General features: G+C 54.6%; 1 protein-coding gene across 1 annotated transcript; it reads right to left on the minus strand.

Moving 5' to 3' along the window:
- Positions 1–755: 755 nt before the first annotated feature.
- SLC8B1 (solute carrier family 8 member B1) lies at positions 756–13958 on the minus strand (the record flags this gene model as incomplete). Its single annotated transcript, XM_080717770.1, has 15 exons — positions 756–953; positions 1925–1992; positions 2762–2842; positions 3717–3870; positions 4860–4981; positions 6033–6174; positions 8203–8333; positions 8543–8605; positions 9260–9367; positions 10434–10601; positions 10675–10780; positions 10875–10932; positions 11026–11078; positions 11162–11314; positions 13818–13958. 15 exons carry the CDS (start codon positions 13956–13958, stop codon positions 756–758), a joined length of 1746 nt encoding a protein of 581 aa, XP_080573896.1.
- Between the last annotated feature and the right edge of the window lie 10818 nt (positions 13959–24776).

The following is a 24776-nucleotide window of genomic DNA, read 5'->3' on the forward strand; positions in this document are numbered from 1 at the left end:
GCGCATGGGCACCTGCCGCAGGTGTGAGGTCTTGTGCGTGCCACCTTCTGTATACTGGAAATAGTTAATCTTTTTTTATTTTAGATATGGAAAAAGGACAGCCGAATCCCTTTTCATGGGGACCAGGCACACAAAATTTTCCTGCTGAAAAGGTGGGATTTCTGGGGGCCCTTCCCGGGGGCTCAGAGCAGGCTAGCCTCAGCCCTGGCTCCCTCTGGCCACAAGGACTCCCGTCTTGCGGCAAGGGACCCAGAGTCCCGAGTGCAGAATTGTAGAAGAGTCTAGCGCCACCGTCCAGCGTGGCAGCCACTAAGTTCAAACATCAGGAGTTCCCACTGACGGCACTATTTTTTGGCTTCATTAACCCGGTGACCGGGGAAGTCCTGAATTCCATACGGTGCACAAGTCTGTGGGACGGCACAGCTCTGGATAGAGCCTGCCCTCGGGTCAGAGCCGCCCTGGTTCTCTGAGCCAGAACTGGGCAGCTGTTGGGGGTCGTCAGCATGGCCAGACCTTTCACCCCAGACCCCGGTCCGCAGGCTGCGGGGTCATCCCAGGAAGCCTGGCTGCTTCTGCTGTTCTCCAAGCCCCCGCAGTGAGGCTGCTGCGGGTGTCAGCATCCGGGGGCTTAGCCGATCTGCACACGCCAGAACTCCGGCCGCAAGAGCCACCGCATGGGGGCCCCGCGGAAGGCACCAGTCCAGCTCCCTCGAGAGGGCGCAGGAAGCCCCTTGGAGCTCCCCAGGGAGCGCGCATCACACGCCGTTCAGGTGAATCACTCCGAATTCGGTGAGCAGGGCCACCAGGAGGAAGATGGCGTAAAACAGCAGCAGGCAGAGGCCGTAGGCCCTGCAGAGCTGGAAACACTGCAGGGGGACCGAGACCAGGGAGAAGACGAGGCTGAGTCCCAGGGCGCCGGCCAGCACCCACACCAGCAGTCCGTCGGGCTCCAGCTGTGGAGAGAGGGAGAGAGACTTGTGCCTGCAGCTGTGGGCCTGCCTGTGGGGTGCGGGGCCCCAGCCTGGACGTCACCCAGACGTGTCCCCGGCAGCTTCCAGCCTCGGGAGCAGCGGGCCTTGCCTACCAACTTCCCGTCCCACTGGCCCGTTTACCCCTCGGAAATACAAAGTTTTCAGCCGGGCGTGGCGGCACACGCTTGTCATCCCAGTACTCGGGAGGCTGAGACGGGAGGATCACAGGTTCGCGGCCAGCCTCAGCTACTCGCGAGGCCCTTTGCAACTTAGTGAGACCCTGTTTCACAATAAAGAATAAAAATCGGGAGCCGGGCGTGGTGGTGCACGCTTGTAATCCCAGCATTTGGGAGGCTGAGACAGGAAGATCACGGTTCAGGGACAGCCTCAGCTACTTAGTGAGGCCCTTTGCAACTCAGCGAGACCCGGTTTCAAAATACAGAATAAAAAAAGTAGGGCTGAGAGTATACCTTGGAGGTAGAATGCCCCTGGGCTCCATCCCCAGTACCACAAAAAAAGAAAAGAAAAAGACATAGGACTGGGGATGTAGCTCAGAGGTAGAACACCTCTGGGTTCAATCCCCTATTACGAAAGAAAGAAAGAAAAGAAAAGAAAGAAAGAAAGAAAGAAAGAAAGAAAGAAAGAAAGAGAAAGGAAGAAAGAAAGAAAGAAAACCAAGACCTGAGCCAGGGTTTCCTGCCCCTTCCTCCCAACCTACTTCAGCCTCCCAGCACGCCCGGCTTCCAACCTACTTCTCAACTGCTCTGTTCACTTGTAAGGAAGCCATGTTTTAACCCTGATGCAGACTATTTTGAAATATTCTACAAGTCAGGCTTATCAAGTCAGTCCTCCTCCCAGGGAAGCGTAAGGTGCTAAGTTGTAAGCGGTGTCCCAGGGAGAGGACAAGAGCAGACAGCGCCATGAGGCCCTTGCAGAGGCTCCTGGCGGCTCACCTTCACCTCCGTGGCGTGGCTCCGGACGATCTGGAGTAGGCAGCCCAGCCCCACGCCCACCAGGATGTCTGCAGCCAAGCTCAGGAAGCTTCGGGAACAGCAGAGCCATAACCCAGCCCAACCCCGCGGTGCAATCCTGCTGGGCTCGGCTCAAGCCTGGCTTCCTCATCGCGCCTACCGCCCCTAGGAGCTCCCCATCTGAGTGTTTGCGCCTCCAAAAAGGCAGGGTTGAGCGCACATTTTGCAGTGGTGCACACCTGCGGTACCTGGGAGGCTGAGATAGGAGGAATACAGTTTGGAGGCCAGCCTCAGTCACTTAGCAACTGTTGGCCAAGAACAAGAACTCAGGGCTTCAAAGTGCTTAAGGCTGGGCTGTAGCTCAGTGCTAGAGCACTGGCCTAGCATGCACAAGGCCCCAGGGTCCATCCCCAGCACCACCGGACAAGGAAAAAAAAAATGGAAAGCCGGGTGTGGTGGCACACGTTTGTAATCCCAGTACTTGGGAGGCTGAGACAGGAGGCTCATAGGTTCGAGGACAGCCTCAGCAAGTAGTGAGACTCTCATCAACTTGGGGAGACCCTGTTTCCAACTAAAAATAAAATTAGGGCTGGGGGTATAGCTCGGAGGTGGAATGCCCCTGGGTTCCATCCCCAGTTCCACACACACACAAACTAATAACGACGATGGATATCTAGGTGGTGCTCCGGGTTCCTCGGGCAGTGCTCTGCCCCTGGTGCTCCCTGGAGCACCACTCCCCAGGGTGGGACAGAGCGCACCTGTGTTCTTGGAGGTAGGACCCCCCAGCGCCGAGGCCGAGGCCAACCCTGCAAAGGATACTGAAGATGATACCGCCGAAGCAGGCGGAGAAGGCCATGCGTGGGTAGCCCTGGCGGGCCAGCGTGAAGTCCGAGAAGACGTCTGTGTGGAAGCGAGAGGGGTCTTGAGCGGTGGGCGGCTTCCCCGGCCCTCCGTGCCCACTGGCTCCCGACCCCGGCCAGGCGACCAACAACCTCCCCGGGGGCCACGGCATCTCGCGACAGCTGCCTTCTCCAGTTCTCCCCCCCCTTCCCACCAGGGGCAGGTGTGGGGTAGGTAAGGTGCGCCGGGCTGCTACCAGGCTGTCGCCCGAGTCCAGCTGCGGGCACACGCAGCGCCCCTTTGAGGTGAGGAGGAGGAGGGTGCGATTTTAGACCTCTTGCCCTCTGGGCTAGAGGCTCTGATGCCGTGCATCACCCGGCCAACCTGACCTGGCTGCTCTAGCGAGACAAGAATATGCGTATAGATGGATACATTACAGCCCTGCGTGGGGGCGCGCGCTTGTCATCCCAGCACTTGAGAGGCCGAGACAGGAGAATCAGAGTTCGCGGACAGCCTCAGCGACTACCTAGTGAGGCCCTTTGCAACTCAGCGAGACCCTGTTTCAAAATAAAGAATAAAATATAGGGACAGGGGTGTAGCTCCAAGGTAGAATGCCCCTGGGTTCCATCCCCAGTACCAAAAAAGAAAAAAAAAAGCATACATTAAGCACCGCTGTCTACAATGGGCTCGATGAGTTGCTGCGGAGCCACCCAGAGTCCAGGCATCAGGGTCTGGAGAAGAGTCAAGGTCTCTACAGCTCGCTGGCCGGGTAACTGTGGGCGCTGTGTACCTGCTAAGCGCCCCCCCACCCCCCTGGTCCCGTGCGCATGCGCAAGTCTGCTCGCACGCAGGTGCACAGCCCCTCCCGCGCATGCGCACATCTGGCCAGGCGTCTGGCCAGGGAGGTGAGGAGGCGCCGCCCCAGCCCGGTCACCTCCGATGCTGTTCCCCCAGGCCAGCAGCGTGAGCCCCAGGACGGTGTTGCTGAGCCGGAACACCACGCCCAGGGACCGCAGGATGTTCACCACCTCCGTGGCGGCCGCGTTGATCCACAGGGCGCTGGTCAGGAAGCCCAGGAAAGCGAAGAGCTGCCGAGGGAAGGGGACCCGATATTAAAAAAAAAAAAAAAAAAATACAAGTATAAAAACTAATAGAAAATCTTAAGTAAATGTTTGAAGGAAAAGACTCCGGACAAACTGCCTAAAAATTCCTTGGAGGGCTGTAGGCCGGAAAGAATGTGGAAATACACCCACACAGGCCAGACTCCCCCTCCGGGGGCTGGAATGTAGCCACTGGGAACGCAGGCGCTCCCTCTCCAGCGCTCGGCGGCGCTCCTCCCAGAGGTCAACCAACAGAGACATCTGACCCAGCAAAGCGCTGCCCGGAAGGTTCCCAAGAGAAAGGAGGCGCGTTTATGGACAGCCCCTTTCCACACCACGGTGCTGAGCAGCGGCCTGTGCTTTGCCTTGCGGAGCTGGGGATGGAACCCAGGGGCTTTCTACCTCCAAGCTACACCTCCAGGCCGATTTTAATTTTAATTTTCTTCTTTTTTTTTTGGTGGTACTGGGGTTCCTGGAAACCCTTCTGCCTCCGGGCTACACTCCCAGACCCATTTTTATATTTTTATTTGGAAACAGGGTCTCTTAAGCCGGCGAGGCTGGCTTCGAACCTGCGCGATCCTCCTGTCTCTGCCTCCCAAGCGCGGGGATGACAAGAGTGCGCCACCACACCCGGCCGGATTTTAATTTTTATTTGGAAACAAGGTCTCACTAACTTGCGGGGAGTCTTGCTGTGTTGCTGAGGCTGGCCTTGAACCTGCGATCCTCCTGTCTCAGCCTCACAGGTACTGAGATTACAATTGTGTGCCACTGCGCCCAGCAACGCTATTCATGATAGCCAAAAAATGGAAACAAACCAGATATCGAAAAATGAACCTGATTAATTAGGGAGCTCTTTGGATGTGGTCTGTCACGGTGGAAAGCGGTCACTGGCCAATTGCCCCAGAGACCAGGACGGGTTGTCCGTCACCCAAGAGACCGCGGTAGCCCCTCTCGGAGCCAAAGACCGGGGATCTTACCCAGTGAAGCCTGGGGGGCTCCCTGTTGGAGGTGGCAAAGAAGGTCACCGAGGCCAGGGCGGTGCCGGCGATCACCACCACCGCCCACACGGGGAGGAGGCCTCCGATCTCATAGACGCCGTCTGTGGAGCGAGAAGGAGAGCCGTGCTGTGTGCGGCTGGCCCTGCACCTGCTCCCGGGCCCCTAGAGCGACAGAGGGGCCTGGGGCAGGCCGGAGAGCAAACCCTCATACACCACTGATTGTTGGGATATGAGGCAGATACTCCCTATGTGCCTAGCCCTATCTGGCATTTCAGGGAATAGAAAATTTGAAAACAGCCCCTACCCTCAAGTTATCTGCCTCTGAAAGACAAGACAGACCTGAAAAATAGACTATCCAGCTTTCGACAGTGGAAGAAAATGGCAAAGACTCTCTTCACCTTCGCCCTCTCCCACCTCTGTGACAGACATTACCAGTCATCCATGATGCCTCCATTCCACTGAGCCTGGAGGCAGCTCCCTCTGGCCAGGCATCACCAATGGATACTCATCGATGATGGGACGAATTCTCTGCACAAACTCAATCCTGCCTGCTGAACCAAGCCTCACCACTGCTCCTTTGATCAATCCACTCCAAAAACCAATCCCTCAGCAAGCGAGGAGGGTTCCAGAATCCACATATTAAAACGCAGAAGGGGCCGGGCATGACGGCACGCGCCTGTCACCCCCAGTACTTGGGAGGCTGAGACAGGAGGATCACAGGTTCAAGGGCCGACTCAGGAACTTAGTGAGACCCTGTTCCCAAGATAAAATATAAAACAGGGCTGAAGGATGTCGCTCAGAGAGAGAATACCCCTGGGTTCAATCCCCAGTAACAAAAAAGAAAAAGAAAGAAAGAAAGAAAGAAAGAAAGAAAGAAAGAAAGAAAGAAAGATGGTCCAGATTTTGAGAAGCCAAAACTAGTAATGTGAAATCAAATAAAATCATTTTGTGGTGCTGGGGACGGAACTCAGCCGGGTACAGCCACAGGGCAGGAGCAGCTGCCCAGACAAACTCCCCAGCTGTTGTTCCTGACAAACTGGACACATATGCACATATGAAGCACCTGCTGTTTACCCAGGCTCGCCTGGTGGCTGGCACTAAAACTCGTTGAATGTGAGTTAGCGGAGAGGCGGGGCGCGGAGGGATACTCACAGGCCCCTGACTGCAGCGTCAGGACCAGGACCAAGGGGCTGATGACCAGCTGCAGGCAGTTGAGGGGCCGTTTCCAGTTCCGGTCATCCCTGTCCGGGTCCACCACGGGCACGGTCAGGAGCAGCAGGAACTCCACGGGCAGCTGTCAAGGGCAGAAGGTGGCAGGCGTGGGCGGGAGGGCCGAGCCCTGGACACCAGCCACCGGTCCCGGAGCTCTCGGGGCTTAAGACAGGGGCCCCTGCAGAGACACTCCGCCCCCCCCGCCCCCCCCCCCCCCCCGTGCATGGTTCCCATGACTACAGGAACTGTGAACTGCATGACCGAGGATGGCACAAACCAACTCTCTTACGGTTTGGGAGGGCAGATGGAGGTATGGGCAGGCCTGGAACCTCTAGGGGACTGTATTTTCCCTGCCTTTCCCAGCTTCCAGGGCTGCCTGCGTCCCTGGGCTCCTGGCCCCACACCATCCCAGCCTGTCCTGTGGTCGCCCGCGGCTCATCCTCGGACCTGACCCTCCTTCCTCCCTCTTTCCCTGTGAAGAGCCTGGGATTACACTGAGCCCAAGTAGGAGATCCAGGGCAATTTCCCCATCTCAAGGTCTCTAGTCGCATCTACAGAGCCACCTTTACCATATCAGGAGATATATCCACAGGTACCAGGGACCAGAGTGTGTGTGTGTGTGTGTGTGTGTGTGTGTGTGTGTGTGTGTGTCCCTCATGATTCACACTACCATAGCACCTCATATGCTAAACCTGACAAAAAACCCTGTGACTAGAAACTAATATTCTAGAAACAGAGGCCCAGACAGGTTAAGGAACTTGTCCAAAGCCACACAGAAGGCGCACGGCTGAGACACGAACCCAGCTCTGCCTGCCCCACACCCTGTGTGTTTGGCCAGTATCTAAGTTCGCCAGAAACACTCACAAGTGCCTACTGTAGGCTAGACAACATACTGAGCCCTTCAAATACATTTTCTGTTAGCAGATGTGATGTGAACAGAGGCTTTGGATATGTTTATATGGCTGTGTTGACCACTCCTACCACGAAAAGAACGTGCGCCAGGCAGCCACTGGCCCCAGAATGAGACATGGGTAAAACACAGAACCACCGACACAGGAAGTGGACACAAACTTATCCACCCACAGGCTCACTCAGAGGAAAAAAAATACTGTCATTGAAAGTCAGTGGGACTGGGGGCGTGCTTGTTACACAGCATCATCGCAGCGATAGCTCACTCGTACAATCACTGCAGAGAAAAGGCACCGTATCACTGTCCCTGTTTCATAGTGGAAGAAGCTGAGCCTCAGAGACAAGACCTTGGGCAAGATAAATGACTTTCCCAAGACCAGGACACCCAGAGCCACCGCGGGGCACAAACATTGTTTATTATTTGGCCCCAGAACCGAGGCCAAGCTAGAGGTTCCTGGCTACCTCCAGGAGCTCGTAAAGGCTGCGAGAGGGGACGCCTAACTTTAATCTGGGTTGGAGAAAGCAGTGGAGAACACACCTGGTAGAAACGGCTGGGGACCCAGCTCAGCGCTAGAGACACAGAGCCCAGGGATGCTGTAGCCAAATCTGCCTCGGCCCCTCCTTGTCCCCAGCCCCTCACCCAGATAATGCCATGTGTCTAGGGAGCTGTTCTCCTTTCTTTTTTTCTTTCTTTCCTCTTTTTTTTTTTTTTTTTTTGTGGCACTGGGAATGGAACCCAGGGTCATTCTACCTCTGAGCTACACCCTCAGCCCTATTTTTTATTCTTTTTTTTTAATATTTAAAGAAGTTTATTAGAAAGATAGAAATACAGAAAATAGTTACAGCCCCATGCCAAAATGGCATGGGGGGGGAGGGTGACCCGGGCCAACTCACCACTCCCCAGTTTTTATTCTTTATTTAGAAACAGGGTCTCACTGAGTTCCAGAGGGCCTCACTAAGTAGCCGAGGCTGGCTGTGAACCGCGATCCTCCTGTCTCAGCCTCCCAAACGCTGGGATGACAAGCGTGCGCCACCACGTCTGGCTAGCCGCTCTCCTTTCTCAAGGACAGCCAAGCTCAGTGACTCAGTTTCCCCATCGGGTCTCAGCAGACCCAGCCTCTCCCCTCCGGCTGAGCTGGAGGAAGCCAGGCAGCCCCTCCCTGACCTCAAGCCGAGAGCCTGGCCCAAGGCCTCCTGGTACCTTGAGAATCTTGAGGGCCCGCCATGACGTGGACTCAGTCCTCCACTTCCTGTAATCCAGGGGGTTGAGGGCCCGGGCCAGGAGCTGAGCCGTGGTCTCCTCTTGGTTAAACAGTGGTCGGAACTCGTCCCCTGTGTGCACGGGGCGGGGGCAGGTGTGACCCGGTCGGCTGCAGGAGACCCCTCCCCTCCCGTCCATCCCACCAGGGCACCCGGGGTCCAGCGGAGGTGGAGGAACCCGGCGCAGGTGAGCAACAGGCCGCTGGAGCATCGTCCTGGGCCCCAGGCTCTGTGGCCCGTCTCCCTGCGCTCCATCCCAGCCCGCCCGGCCCCGCACTCACCGTAGTCATAGCTGTTCGTATTAGAAGACACCTGCTCCTCCTCTTCCAAATCAGACAGCACCTCTGCGGGAGGAGGAGGCCATTGTATACCAGCTAGAGAGCCGCCCCGCTCCGCGTGGGGCGCCTGGGGCAGGACTGGTTGAGGGAGTGAGATTTATTCACTTACCTATTTACTTACTTATTTATTTATTTTTATGGTGTTGGGGATTGAAATCAGGGGCATTCTACCTCTGAGCCACACACCCCAGCCCTATTTTTTATTCGGAGGTACAATGCCCCTGGGTTCCATCCCCAGTACCACACACACACACAAAAATTAAATAAATAAATAAATAAAAATAAAAAATAAAAGGAAAAAACCAAAGCTGAGCATGGTGGCGTAGGCTTGTAATCCCAGTACTGGGTGGGTGAGACTGGAGGATCGCGCAGGTTCGAAGCCAGCCTCAGCTACTTGGTGAGGCTCTCAGCAACTTAGTTTTATTTCCAATAAATATATATTTAAAAAAAAAATAGGTCTGGGAGTGTAGTCCGGAGGTAGAAAAGCCCCTAGGTTCCACCCCCAGTACACACCCCCCTCCAAAAAAAAAGAAAGAAGGAAAGAAAGAGAAGGGAAAAAAAAGAAAAGAAAAGGAAGAAGGACAGGAGAGCGGATGGATGGGCTTGGGCTGGGAGGCCTCAGAGGCGCTCTGGCCTCGCTGGCGCCCCTGGGGGCCTTACCTGGAGTGCCGGGCAAGGAGCCGAGCAGCGACCTGCTCCGCTGCCGGCGGTAGATCCAGGTGCAGAGGACCACGGTGAGTACGTAGAAGGCGTACAAGCCCAGGCAGCCTGCGTGCCAGGCGCAGGGGCTCAGGCACCATCCCGCCAAGCCCCGTGGCTGGCCATCTCTGTGCCCCAGGCTCCTCCCTCCCGCCTCCTCCGGCGCCCTCCCTGTCTCCCTCACAACCCGCCGTCCACAGCTTCCAGGCCCACCGCGTACGTGCAGAGCAGGAGCCCGGCGCCCACCCCCAGAAGCCGGGGGCAACAGGACAGTGTGGAGCGTCTGAATCTTGTCCCTTCCCCGCTGGGGTGCCTGCTCTCTGGCAGGGCTGGTGACCCCCAGCTCTGGCCCCGGCCCTGCCCCTGCTGGCCCCTGGGTCTCAGTGTCCCTTGTGGGTTCTGTAACCCTCTGCATACAGCGTCCCTGCCCCTGCTCCTGGAGCCACCTGAATGGAATGTTTGCTCGGGGCCTGGAGACGGGTCGGCTCTGGCTCAGGTGGGTAGCTGCGGCCAGGCGGCTGTCCCCCTCTGCCTGTCCCTTCTTTATCTGAACCATTTGCAGGGCTGGGTGTGGTGGCATACGCTTGTTATCCCAGCACTTGGGAGGCTGAGACAAGAGGATGGCTGCTTGAGGCCAGCCTCAGCTACTTAGTGAGGCCCTTTGCAACTCAGTGAGACCTTGTTTCAAAATATAGAATAAAAAATAGGGCTGGGGGTGTTGCTTAGAAGTAAAATGCCGAGGGTTCTATCTCCAGTACAATAATAATAATAATAATAATAATAATAATAATAATAATAATAATAAAAAGATAAAATATAAACCATATATTCCCATGGAATCGGGTGTGGTGGCGCACCCTTGTAATCCCCTCGCTTGGGAGGCTGAGACAGGAGGATCGCACAGGTTCGAATCCAGCCTCAGCTACCTAGTGAGGCTCTCAGCAACTTAGTGAGACCTGTTTCCGAATAAAATATAAAATAGGTCTGGGAGTGTAGCCCAGAGGTAGAAAAGCCCCTGGGTTCAACCCCTAACCATATACTTCCTTGTTTGTGTGGATCAAACCAATCAACGCCCCCCACCATGTCCCTCTGTCCCTGGACCTCCTGCCCACCAGCCATCCCTGAGTCCACTCACCCAGGGCCCAGGGCAGCGTGACCCTGCCCATATAGAGGGCGGTGAAGGTCAGGAACACGGCAGCCATGTAGAAAGCGATGTCCCTCAGGAAGGGCCGGGAGGCAGCCAGGAAGGGGCGCAGTATGCTGATGCCCCCGGCCACCACGGTGGTGACCAGCACGCCCGCACCTGGGGGACAGCAGGCCCGCGCTCAGCACCCAGGCCGGTGCCGGCCGCCCCACCCCACCAGGGCCACGCTCACCAAACAGAGCCCCGATGGCCAGGCCGGCGGTGCGCGGGTCGGAGAAGGCCACCAGGGCACTGAAGATGTCCGGGGCGCCATTCCCAAAGGCCAGGAAGGTGACGCCATGACGTGCGTGTCAAGGGGCTTCCACACAGGGTGTGCCCTGCCCCTCCATCCCTCCATCCCTCCAGGGAGCGGGGCCCCGGACCAAAGGATACTGCCACATTGTGGGACAGCTTCAGCGTGGTGGAAATGGCCGATAAGTTAGGGCAGAAACTAGGCGGGAGAAAAAAGCCAACAGTGACCGCCGCGCCCAGGCCCCGGTCACCGGGCCGTGATGCCAGGCCCTGCGCCCAAAGCTCAGCTTACAATTTGGCTGCGGTGACTCCCAGAATCAGAAACAGGTAGAGCAGCCAGGACACCTGGTGGGGCAGAAGGGAGCACAGTGAAGCCCCTCCCGACCACGACCACCCCCCAGGATCCCCCAGGACCCCCAGGGACCCACGTAAAGCGTGACCGCCAGCGGGAGAAGGCCGGGGCCGAAGGAGCAGAAGGCGCCCTCCAGGTAGTCCAGGAAGCCGCCCCCGCTGCGGCAGTCAGGGTTGGTCCGCACGAAGTCACAGCGGTCAGACACGTTCAGGCTACACACACTGCGGCACTGTAGGAACAGGGGTGGGGCGTCAGGGGACAGGGTGTCAGGGGACAGGGCCGTCAGCTCCCAGGCTCTCCAGCTGTTTATTTTATTTTATTTTATTATTTATTTTTGGTGGTACTGGGGATGGAACCCTTCTACCTTCAGGCCACACTCCCAGACCTATTTTATATTTTATTTGGAAACAGGGTCTCTTAAACCAGCGCGGCTGGCTTCGAGCCTGTGCGATCCTCTTGTCTCCGCCTCCCAAGCGCGGGGATTACATGCGTGCGCCACCACGCCCGGCCACCCCAGTCCTATTTTTGATTCTTTATTTTGAAACAAGGTCTCACTGAGTTGTAGAGGGCCTGAATAAATAGCTGAGGCTGTCCACAAACCGCGATCCTCCTGTCCCAGCCTCCCGAATGCTGGATTGCAAGCGTGCGCCCCCATACCCGGCTCGTACTCTTTATTTTGGAACAGGCTAAATTGCTGGCCCTAATTACTGAGGTTGGCTTGGATCTTGCAACCCTCTGTCTCAGCCTCCCAAGAACTGGGATTACAGGTGTGTGCAACCACGCCTGACAGAGCCACGTTCTATCACCTCGCTCTGCTGCAGTCCATCCATCCTTCCTTCCTTCCTTCCTTCCTTCCTTCCTTCCTTCCTTCCTCCCCCCTCTCTCTCACTCTCACTCTTTCTTTCTTTTTTGTTACTGGAGATTGAACCCAGGGGCATTCGACCTCTGAGCTATACCCCAACCCTATCCTATTTTTTTTTTTTTTTTGCAGGTCTGGGAATGGAACCCAAGGGTATTCGACCTCCAAGCTACACCCCCAGCCCTTTTTCTATTCTTTATTTTGAAACAGGGTCTCACTGAGTTGCAGAGGGCCTCGCTAAGTAGCTGAGGCTGTCCGCGAACCGCGATCCTCTGGTCTCAGCCTCCTGAATGCTGGGATGACAAGCGTGCGCCACCACGCCTGGCTTCCAACCCTATCTTATTTTTTATTTGAAAACGGGGTCTCACTAAATTGCCGAGGCTGTCCTAGAACCCGTGATCGTCCTGTCTCGGCCTCCCAAGTACTGGAGTTTACAAGCGTGCGCCACCACGCCCGGCTCAGTGTTTTCAATAACACCCACAGTCTTCACACCACGGATGACACACACTTAAGATAACCGTTTCAACAGTTTCTCGACTGTGGGCACGGGGGTGTGACTCATTTTTTGGTAATACCAACAACTAACTCTTGCACGGGACTCTCTAAGCCTACAAGAGGTCATCAGAGAAAATTCTAGAAGCGAAAGTGCTGAGTCATAGTGTGTACTCCTCTGGGAGCCTCCAGGAGCCGACTAGAAAAAGGGAAGAATTTTTATTTAATTAATTAATTATTTAATTAATTTATTTTGCAGTACTAGGAATGGAACCCAGAGTCATTCGACCTCCAAGCTACACCCCCTTCCCTATTTTTTATTATTTATTTTGAAAGCTGGTCTCACTGAGTTGCAGAGGGCCTCACTAAGCAGCTGAGGCTGTCCGCGAACCGTGATCCTCCAGTCTCAGCCTCCCGAATGCTGGGATTACAAGTGTGCGCCACCACACCGGGCCTTTTATTTATTTTTTAATCAGGAACTGAACCCAGAGGCATTCTACCTCTGAGCTATAACCCCAGCCCTTGTTATTTCTTTTTGTTTTGAAACAGGGGCTCCCTAGGTTGGTGACATACACTTGTAATCCCAGTCCTTGGGAGGCTCAGACAGGAGGATCATAGGTTCGCAGGCGGTCTCCGCAACTTAGTGAGACCCCGTTTCAAAACAAAACAAAAAATAAAATAAGGCTGGGAGTATAATCCCTCTGGGTTCAACCCCCAGCACCACACAGACAAAGCAAGCAGGCCAGTGTGTTGGTGTGTGCCTGTAATCCCAGTACTTGGGAGGCTGAGTCAGAGGGCTGCAGGTCAAGTCTAACTTCATTACCACTCCCCCAAAAAAGAAGTAAAATAATTGGGCTGGGGGGTGGAGCTTGAGGGTAGAATGCCTCTGGGTTCAACCTCCGATACAATAACACACACACACACACACACACACACACACACACACACACACTCCTGATCCACTGTCTCCATCCCTCCTCTCCTCTGTCCTCCCAAGAGGCACCAAGCCTGCTCCTCCGGCTCCAGCAGGGCCTTTGCACGTGCTAGCTCACTCCCAGACCCCCCTCAGCACTTCCTCCCCCCAGATATGGGTGTCAGAGGCTTTCTCTCTCAGGGAAGTGGCAAAGATCACTTCCTCCCAGAAACGGGGGCAGCTGGAAGTGCTCCCGCTCCACACTACCCGAAACCTACCGACTTCCTTCTCCGTCCCAGGACCCAGGAGACGGTCAGCTCCTGGAACACAGGGATCCACCCTTCTCTAGACTGTTCCCTGCCACAGCCCAGGGCTCAGCCCAATGCCTGGCATTTGGTGGAGGCTTAATAAATATCTGTCAATCGAATGGAAACACACCCCAACCCCAGCTTCATGCTGGACACTCACGTCTGCCATGGGGGGCTGGTTTACTCCTGAGGCTGGAAGCTGGGGCCTAGACAGGGTTCTAGCACCAGACACGGTTTCCGCCAGGAGTACCATGTGAAGCAATCTTGGGGCCCAGTGCAGACCCAGCCTTCTGCCGGCCATCGGCCCACAGCGCCCAGGCCGCTCTACTTCCTCTTCTGTAGAAGCTTAGTTCCAAATGGCTGTGACCTACAAGGTGGGGAAGAGAAGAAGGGGAGGCATTCGTAAAAAAATATATTTTATTGTGTTCTCAAGACCCCAGAAGCTAGGTGTGGTGGCGCACGCTTGTCATCCCAGCATTCGGGAGGCTGAGACAGGAGGATCGCGGTTCGCAGACAGCCTCAGCTACTTAGTGAGGCCCTCTGCAACTCAGTGAGACCCTGTTTCAAAATAAAAAGAATAGCCGGGCGTGGTGGCGCACACTTGTAATCCCCACACTTGGGAGGCTGAGACAGGAGGATCGCACAGGTTCGAAGCCAGCCTCGGCTACTTAGTGAGGCTCTCAGCAACTTAGTGAGACCCTGTTTCCAAATAAAATATAAAATAACAGGTCTGGGAGTGTAGCCTGGAGGTAAAAATCCCCTGGGTTCCATCCCCAGTACTACACACACTAAATAAATAAATAAATAAATAAATAAATAGAATAAAAAATAGGGTTAGGGGTATAGCTCAGAGGTAGATGCCCCTGGTTTTCATCCCCAGTAACATAAAAAATAAAAGAATAAATAAAAAGAATAAAAAACAGGGCTGGGGTGTAGCTCAGAGGTAGAATGGCCCTGGGTTCCACCCCAGTACCACGCACACACACACAGACCCCGGGACACAGCAAGAGGGTCGAAGGACTTTTCCAGCCGCCCGCCCTCCTGCTCCTACCCAGAGAAAGTCCAGGTGGAGACCCACAATTTGGAGAGAAGACCAGCCACGGTGGGTCTCAGTCCTCAGGCCCCAGGGTGTCTCCCCAGACCGCCCCGCCACCTGGCCCCAGAATACCAAGCTAGGGCCAGAATGTCAAGGCTGGGAGGGGCTTCAGACCCGATCCAGAGACCAGCACCCTGGGGCCAGCCGGGTGATCCAAATCCGGCAAGTGATGGCCAGGTGTGGAGAGCTCTTTGGGTGTCCGGGGCTGTGGGCCTCCATCCTGAGACCCAGAGAGGCCAGCCCCGCGCCTTTTATAGGCTGCGAGACGCCGCCGCGTGCTGTGCTGACTTACAAGGGGCAGAGCCCTTTTACTGGTATGACCTCAGTTAATTCCCAAACAAGCTGACAGGTGTGCTCCTACCTATTATCCCCATTTTAAAGATGAGGTCTCAGAGGCAGAGGGGAAGCCACGCCCATTCCTCACTCAGCCAGGGCGCCACACCTCCCTCCTTTTTTTCTTTTTTTTTTGGGGGGGGGTGTACTGGGGATGGAACCCAGGAGTTTTTCTACCTCCGGTTATACACCCAGACCTGTTTTATACTTTTATTTGGAAACAGGGTCTCACTCAGTTGCTGAGGCTGCGCGATCCTCCTGTCTCCGCCTCCCAAGCGCTGGGATTACAAACGTGCGCCACCACGCCCGGCCCACCTCCCTCCTTTGGACAATCTAGAGATGTAATCGCCCTCCTGCCTTTCCAGAGACTGGGTGGGGGCTCAGGGGAGTTCCGTAACCTGTCTAAGGTCACAGAGCCAGGAGGTCACAAGCCAGCAGCTCCTGGGGGAGGGCCAGAGAGAAGGGAACTGCTCAAAGCCTCCCTGTGTGCCTGTAATATAATTTTCCTTCGATAAAATTAAATTAAGCCGGGCGTGGTGGCGCACGCTTGTCACCCAGCATTTGGGAGGCTGAGACAGGAGGATGGAGGTTCACAGACAGCCTCAGCTACTTAGTGAGGCCCTTTACAACTCAATGAGACCCTGTTTCGAAATAAAGAATCAAAAATAGGGCTGGGGGTGTAGCCCGGAGGGAGAATGCCCCTCCCTGGGTTAAGCCGGGCGTGGTGGCGCACGCCTGTAATCCCAGCATTCAGGAGGCTGAGACTGGAGAATCACGGTTCGCGGACAGCCTCAGCTACTTAGTGAGGCTCTCTGCAATTTAGTGAGACCCTGTTTCAAATAAAGAATAATAATAATAATAATAATAATAATAATAATAAAACAGGGCAGGGGGTGTAGCTCAGAGGTCAAATGCCTCTGGGTTTCATCCCCAGACCTGCAAAAAAAAAAAAGAATGCCCCTGGGTTCCACCTCCAGTACCAAAAAAAAGGAAATTAAATTAAGAGCCAGGCATGGTAGCACATGCTTGTAATCCTAGTACTTGGGAGGCGGAGACAGGAGGATCGCAGGTTTGAGACCAGCCTCAGCAACTTAGGGAGACTCAGCTATCTACTGAGACCGTTTCAAAATAAATAATAATAAAAAAAAAAATACAGGCTGGGGGTAGCTAGCTCAGAGGCCGAATACCCCTGGGTTCAATCCCTAGCCCCTCCCACACACACACATCAAAGAAACTAAAAATTGGCAAAACAATTTTCTTCTTTGGCCTTTCCCGCATGTCCCGCCAGGAGCATGCTTTTAGTTTTGCAATCAGGAAAAAGTCCATGGGCAACTCTTTTTTTTTTTTTTTTTGAGGGTGTTTTGGGGGTAATTCAGTTTCTCAATGTCCTGGCAGCTGAGGGTAGGGGAGGAGGGAGAGGAGGGGACCCCAGAGGAGGAGAAGGGGGCTGCAAGGCGCAGAGGGGCGCCTGGCCCCAAAGTTCCCCACCTGCGGAGAAGATAAAGGCTTTCCCTCCGGTCCGCTCGCCCTGCCGCTCACGCGGTCCACTCCGGCCTCCCGTCGGGTCCGGGCCGCCTTGGAGATCGCCTCGGACTCCTCATCCGTAGGGTGGACGCAGATGCTGGCCGAGGAGCCGCGGAGAGTGGCCGGCGCCCCCCGGTGTCCTCAGTACTTGAGGATCAGTTTGAGACTGCCCTGTGCCGGCCGCCGGTTTCCATTATTCATTCCCCAATAGGCACTTATGGGGCGCCTCCTGCATGCGCGCACCCGCGCCCAGCGTCCCCAAGGTGGGCAGCCCGGATCGGAGGGACGGGGCTGGGCTGCGCCTGGGTGCCGAGGAGCTGAGGTCGGGGTGCCCCGGACCTGCAAACTCTGAGCTCCCCGCGCCCCCCAGGCCTTCCCCGTCCCTGTCCCAGGCTGTCGCCTCCGACCTTCCGCCCCAGCCGCCAGCGGGGGCGCCCCGCCCGCAGTCCAGCTCCCTCAGCAAAGCGCGCCGCCCAGACACGCCCACCTCAAAGCCACGCCCCGGACACGCCCCCGGGCTAGCCACGCCCAGGCCCTTAAAGGCCCAGGCGCCGGGGAAGAGGACGGGTCCCCAGATTCATTTTTTTTTCTTTTTTATAATTTTTTAAAATTTATTTTTATTGGTGCATTGTAATCATACATCACATTGGAATACAAGACTTGAGAGGATATACAAGCACACATCATCCAATTAGCCCTCCTCCAGCCCCCATCCCATTCCCTCCCCCTCCCTCATCCCATGCTTGTTTGGTGATTAACTTTGATACATGTGTTTATGTACCTCCTACTTTTTAAAGAGGCTCCATCCTCCCCTATTCCAGACCCTCTGATTGGTCACCTTAGTTGCTTCACTATAGGGCCCTTTCTACAGCTCGACCTCTTCCTGTTGCCCCTTTCCTCCTAGTTATTGCTGATTAGGGGAAGCATCTGGTTTTTATTTTCTGCGATATTTCTCTGTGCATGCCGCGTTGCAAATACCGATCCCACTCTTGACGGCCCCAGTTGTGGCCTGGCTACCCGGTGGACTGATCAGACCTCGCTGGCTCAAGCAGTGGCCTTGCCTCATGGGAGGCCCCGGTTCTGGTCTCGCTGGCCCCGACACCGGCCTAACCCCTCAGCTGGCTCCGATCCAGGCCTCGGAGGCTCAGCAAAGCCCACCAGGCTGGACACGCCCACCTCAAAGCCACGCCCTGAACACGCCCCCGGGCTAGCCACGCCCAGTCCCTTAAAGGCCCAGGCGCCCAGGAAGAGGACGGGTCCCCACATTCTAATGCCTCCCCTCTGCCCAGGCTGTGGGTCCTGCATTCACTGGCAAAGTAGAAACGGAGACCAAAACAGATGCGTAAGGAGAGCAGAGGCCGGAGAGGGGGCAGCTAGGCAAACAGTGTCACACTGCCCCTGGTAGTGTACGGTGAAGGGAGAGTGGGGGACGACCTCGCCCTGTCTATAAACCTGCTGGCCATGTCGCCTGAAAGGCCTCCTTCTGAGGATCCTGACGGGGCTCTCTGCCCCCTGGGAGCATCTGTTGTCAGCTAAGCACCCTGGACCACGGAGTTTCGTCCCCAGCCCAGCGTCTCCCAGCAGAGGAGTGTGATCCTAGAAGCACTTGGGAGGCTGAGACAGGAGGATCGCGAGTTTGAAGCTAGCCTCAACTTAGCATGACTCTGTTTTGAAGTAAATACATTTTTTTAAAGATGGCTGAGGGTGTAGTTTGGAGGTAGGATGCCCTTGGTTTCAATCTCCAGTACAAATGAAGGAGGAGGAGGAGGAGGAGGAGGAAGAGAAGGAAGAGGGGGAGGAGGAAGAGGAGGAGGAGGGGGAGAAGAGGGGAGGAGAGGGGAGGAGGAGGAGGAGGAAGAGAAGGAGGAGGAGGAGGAGGAGGAGGAGGAGGAGGAGGAGAACAGCTCAAGGTTGGAGAACTGGCTGGTGATCTACCTATCCCGGACACATGCGTTTCCCTGCCCCCAGTTTCCCGGCCTCCTGGGAAGCCCTGGTCACCCCAGCCTTCCCTTCCCTGGGGACAAGCTAGGGTGCATATGGTGGGGGGGGAGTAACACCCACTGCCAGGCCATTCCTACTGCCCCATCTTCATGATTAACACACACGGCATCCTAGCATGTCTCCCGACTTATCTTTCCCCCCACCTCCTCCACCTCCGCCCTTGGCCCCGGAGGTGCTCCCCATTTCTCGGTGATCCCCACTCCCTGAACACACTGGGTCTTCACACACGGCCACACCACTAGGCTCCTTCTGAGCTCTGCCTCAGCTACACTGTTCTTTTCTACCTGACAGTGTGTGTGTGTGTGTGTGTGTGTGTGTGTGTGTTGTTGTTGTTGTTGTTGGAGATTGAACTGAGGGGCACTCTGCCTCTGAGCTCTACCCCAGCACCCTTTTTAATTTTTTTTTTTTTTTTTTTTTGTTTAAAACAGGGTCTCGCTAGGCTGCTGAGCCTGTCCTTGGAATCGTGATCCTCCTGTCTCGGCCTCCCAAGTGCTGGGGTTACAGGTGTGTGCCGCCATGCCTGGCAAGGTTTTTTTTGTTTTTTTGTTTTTTGTTTTTTGTTTTTTGCAGTACTGGGGATGGAACCCAGGGGCATCCTACCTCTAAGCTACACCCCCAGCCCTATTTTTTTTTTTTTTTTTTTGGTGGTACTGGGGTTCCTGGAAGCCCTTCTACCTCTGGCTACATTCCCATGGGTTACACTCCCAGACCTACTTTTATACTTTTTTATTTGGAAACAGGGTCTCTTAAGCCAGCACGCGTGGCTGGCTTGGAACCTGCGCGATCCTCCTGTCTCCGCCTCCCAAGCGCGGGGATTACAAGCGTGCCCACCACGCCCGGCTCCAGCCCTAATTTTTATTCTTTATTTTGAAACAGGGTCTCACTCAGTTCAAAGGCCTCACGAAGTAGCTGAGGCTGTCCGTGAACCGCGATCCTCCTGTCTTAGTCTCTCAAATGCTGAGATTACAAGCGGGCACCACCACGCCCGGCTTCTGGCGAGTCTTTTTATTAATATTACTTATATTGGAGGCAGGGTGTTTTTAAGTTGCCTAGACTAGCCTCAGACTTGTGATCCTCTTACTTCAGCCTCCTGAGAACCACTGCACCTGACAAAGTGGTCCTCACAGCTCCAGCCCCGGCTCAGACGCCGCCACCTCGGGGGTTCTTGTGCTCCTTCCTGACCTGCACACCGCCCTGGCTCCTGGCCTCTAGAGCAGAGAGCAGGCCTCTTCTCCATCCCTGGGAGGGTGATACTGTGGTCCGGAGCATCATTTACAGCCTCAAAGCCTTGGATTCTTCTTCCTCCTCCTCCTCCTCCTCCTGCTCCTCTTCTTCTCCTCCTCCTCCCCCCTCCTCCTTCTTTTCTTCTTCTTTTGTACTGGGGATGGAAGCCAGAGGCATTCTACCTCCAACCTACACTCCCAGCCCGATTTTATATCTTATTTGGAAATGGTCTCACTAGGTTGCTGAGAGCCTCACTAAGTCGCTGAGGCTGGCTTTGAACCTGTGCCATCCTCCTGTCTCAGCCTTCCCAGTGCTGGGGGGTGGTGCTCCACCACGCCGGGTCCAGAGCCTTGGTTTCTGTATGACCTTCCATAACTGCATAATCTCTCTAAGCCCCAGTTTGTTTCCCTGTAAAAGGAGAGAATGGAGCCGGGCATGGTGGCGCACACTTGTAATCCCAGCATTCAGGAGGCTGAGACCGGAGGATCACGGTTCGTGGCCAGCCTCAGCTACTTAGTGAGGCCTCTGCAACTCAGTGAGACCCTGGTTCAAAATAAAGAAAGAAAAAGGGGGGCTGGGGGTGTTGCTCGGGGGTAGAATGCCCCTGGGTTCCAGCCACAGTGCCAAAAAAATTAAATAAAACCATTAAAAAAATGTCTAGGGAGTGTAACTCAGAGAAAAATGCCCCTAGGTTCAATACCCAGCAACACACACACACACACACACACACACACACACACACACACACACACCCTCACAGCACAACACCTTTAGTATTTGTAGAAATTAGATATATCAAAGCTGCTACAATCACTTTTTATCAGTATTATCACCAAGAGTGAGAGGATCCCACACAGCTCCTGGTACACTATGAGTACAAATGTTAATTTCCTTTCCTGGAAGAGAAGGATTTTGTGCTTGTATCAGTTACCCATGGCTGCGTAACAGGCATCCCCAGAGCTCGAGGCCCGGTACAACGACATCTTATTCTCTGTCCATGTTCTCGAGGGCCATGAACTTGGGCAGGGCCAGCGCCACTCAGATCCCACCTGTGCTTGCTGTCATGGCGTCTGGGGCCGCAGCAGCCGTGGCCACCTGCACGTTTGTCCCCTCCGTGTGCCCTCAGGGCTCGCTATGAGCTCCCTCTGCACGAGCCGCTTTCTGGACTTCCTCTGGTGCATGCATGGCGACCTCAGGGCTGACACCTGTCGACAGGAGACCGTGCAGGGGTTTCAGAGAACAAAACCAGAAGCTCTTTGCCCTTTATGACTTAGCTGTGGAAGTGATACTGTATGAAGAGTGTGTCCTCTAAAGGCAGATTCACCCAGATTCAAGGAGAGGAAGCAGAGCCTACCTCTCCCCAGAGCTATGTCAAAGTCACATTTTAGCCAGACAATACAATACAATACAATACAATACAATACAATGCAAGGACTTGATGCGGCTGTTTCTGGAAAACAGGTATTGCCACCATCCCTTAATCGCAGAAGCCATCACTGAGTCATGAGCAGACTGCAGGGCCGTATTTAGGGGTTACGAGGAAAAAGGACCTTCCTACAGCTTCCTACAGCACTATCTGTCGGCTGAGCCTGACCTGAGCCTCTTACCAACAAATGCCCAACCTATATAAACAAACAGTGCTCAGCCGGGCGCGGTGGCGCACGCTTGTCATCCCCTCGCTTGGGAGGCTGAGACAGGAGGATCGCGCATGTTCGAAGCCAGCCTCGGCTACTTAGTGAGGCTCTCAGCAGTTTAATGAGACCCTGTTTCCAAATAAAATATAAAATAGATCTGGGAATATAGCTCCGAGGTAGAAGGACCTGGGTTCCATCCCTAGTACTGCAAAAATAAAAAAATAAAAATAAAAACAAAATAAAGCATAAAAAATTGGGCCAGGAGTGTAGCTTGGAGGTAGAATGCATCTGGGTTCAATCCTCAGTACAGAAAATAAATAAATAAATAAATAAATAAATAAATAAATAATAAATAAATAAAGCTGGGGGTGTGGCTAAGAGATAAAATGCCCCTGGCTTCAATTCCTAGTATTACAGCTAAGTAAGCAAGAAACAGCACTGATTTATGGAAGACACATTTATTCCGTGTGTGTATGAGGCAGCCCGTGGGGTAAGACTGACAGCGAGCTCCAGGCCACTGAAGGGGAGGATGGCAATGCCTGTCCCCGGGCGCCCACTGGGAAATGGCAGAGATGGGGCTGCACCCAGGTCTGAGGGGCCCCATAGAGTCCCCTCACCACTGCCGCCGCCCCGGCCAGGCATCCCACGACCCTCCAGGGAAAGGCCCGGTCTGCCCCATACATCCACGTACCATCATCCCGCCTGCTTCAGAGGCCCAGGAGTGGGTGGCAGCTCCTCACGCTGTGTGAGAAGCAGGGACCCCATAAATGGAAGTAATTCAGGGAATTAGAAAAGAAAGAGGTCAGCGCTTTTTAATGTTTTATTTACTACTACTACTATTATTATTATTATTATTATTATTATTTGCGGTACTGGGGATGGAACCCAGGGGCAGTCTATTTCCGAGCTATACCCCCAGCCCTCGATTTTTAAGTCTTTTTATTTTTGAAACAGGGTCTCGCTGAGTTGCGAAGGGCCTCACTAAGTAGCTGAGGCTGTCCGCGAAAAGCGATCCTCCTGTCTCAGCCTCCAGAATGCTGGGATTTCAAGTGTGCACCACCACGCCCAGCTCTATTCTTAATTTTGTAACAGGGTCTCACTGAGTTGCAGAGGGCCTCACTAAGTAACTGAGGCTGTCTGCGAACCGCAATCCTCCCATTTCAGCCTCCCAAATGCAGGGATGACAAGCGTGCGCCACCACACCTGGTCTTATTTCTTATTTTAAAACAGGGTGTCACTAAATTGCGGAGGGCCTCTCTAAGTAGCTGAGGCTGGCCTCAAACCTGTGATCTTTCTGTCTGAGCCTCCCAAGTACTGGGATTTCAAGACTGTGCCACCACGCCAGCCTCGAGGATTTTTTATTTTTTATTTTTTTGCACTGCTGGGGATGGAACCCAGGGCCTTGCAGAGGCTCGGGGAGCGCTCTGCCACGGAGCCACACCCCAGCTCAGTTTAGGATGCTGAGTAGATTAAATGAGGAATTGTTCCTGACGTGCAGGAATGGCCTGAGCTGAGAGGCGGGACGGTGGCATGGCGGTCACACACAGAACCTGCACCACAGCCTTGGGCGTGCCGGCCGCGAGGACCGTGACCGCGCAGTGGGGGCTGCTGAGCACCGACGGGCGTCCCTGATTTTCGCCCGTCCCTGATTTTCGGTCGCTCTCCGCCCGAGGAGTTCCACCTTCTCAGGAGGGCTGGTGGCCTTGACAATCGAACTGCAAAACTGATTGAAAGGGGCGTCCCCTGGACGGCGGCTGGAGGAAGGGCCCAGGTAGGATCTTCAGATGGACGCTCCTTTGTCTGAAGCCCCAAGCAAGCCAAGGGAACCTGGAAGTGTGGCCAGGGGACGGGTGGAGGGGCTTCCCTTCTGTCCAGGCTCAGAGAGGAGAGGTCACTTTCCTAAGATCACTCCGTGGCGAATTAGGGAGTCAAGATTTAATCCTAAACAAGTTGAAATGAACAGTCTCCTCCTTCTCCTCCTCCTCCTCATACTGGGAATTGAACTCGGGGGCATTCTACCTACAAGCTACATTCCCAGCCCTTTTGTTTATTTTTTTACTTCAAAACAGGGTCTTGCTAAATTTCTGAGGCTGGCCTCTAACCTTGATCCTCCTGTCTCACCGCAGCCCTCCTCCTCCTCCTCCTCCTCCTCCTCCTCCTCCTCCTCCTCCTCCTCCTCCTCCTCCTCCCCCCCCCTCCTCCTCCCCCTCCCCCCCTCCTCCTCTTCCTCCTCCTCCTCCTCAGTAGCACTAGGGATTGAACCCAGGAGTATTGCATCTCTGAGGTGAGCTACAATTTGAAAACAGGGTCTTGCTAGCTCTATTTTTTGTGTGTGTGTGATACTAGGGGCATCCTATCTGAGCTGCACCCCAGCTCTTTCTTTCTTCTTTCTTTCCTTTCTTTCTTTCTTTCTTTCTTTCTTTCTTTCTTTCTTTCTTTCTTTCTTTCTTTCTGTGGTACTGGGGGAACCCTTCTACCTCCGGGTCTACACTCCCAGACCTATTTTTATATTTTTATTTGGAAAGAGGGTCTCCTAAGCCAGCGTTCGCGGCTGGCTTCCAACCTGCGCGATCCTCCTGTCTCCGCCAAGCGCGGGGATGACAAGCGTGCCCACCGCGCCCGGCTTTTATTCTTTATTTTGAAACAGGATCTCACGGAGTTGCGAAGGGCCTCACTAAGCAGCTGAGGCTGGCAGCGAACCTAAGTCCTCCTGTCTCAGCCTCCTAAGTCCTGAGATTACAAGGTTTGCCGCCACACCTGGCTTGCTAGTTCTAATTTTAATATACAAAGCTGAGCATAGTGATATATGCCTATCATCCTCATATTTGGGAGGCTAAGATAGGAGTTTTACAGGTTTGGGGACAACCTCAGTAAGTAGTGAGACTCCCAAGAACCCAACAAGACCCTGTTTAAAAAAAATAAATAAATAAAAAGCTGCCTGGGCATGGTAGGGCATGTCTACTGCCCCAGAACTTGAGGAGTCTGAGACAGGAGGATATCAAGTTCAAGGCCAGCCTCAGCGACTTAGCAAGGAAACCCTCAACAATTTAGCGAGATCTTGTTTCAAAATAAAAATAAATTAGGGCTGGGGGTATAGCTCAGAGGCAGAACGCCCCTGGGTTTAATCCCCAGAACAAAAAGGAAAAGAAGGAAGGAGAATGGCTGGTTCTGGCAGGGCAGGAGGCGAGGCTCGCATTGGGCCCCTGTGGTCCCCAGGGTTCTGCCAGAGGAGGGAGGGCAGAAAACCACCGGAGCGCGGGATGTGAGCCCTGGTGGCGCCTCTGTGGAGCGCCCCCTGGTGGCCACC

The sequence above is a fragment of the Muscardinus avellanarius genome (genome assembly GCF_963383645.1).
Source record: "Muscardinus avellanarius genome assembly, chromosome: 21".
Lineage (NCBI taxonomy): Eukaryota > Metazoa > Chordata > Mammalia > Rodentia > Gliridae > Muscardinus > Muscardinus avellanarius.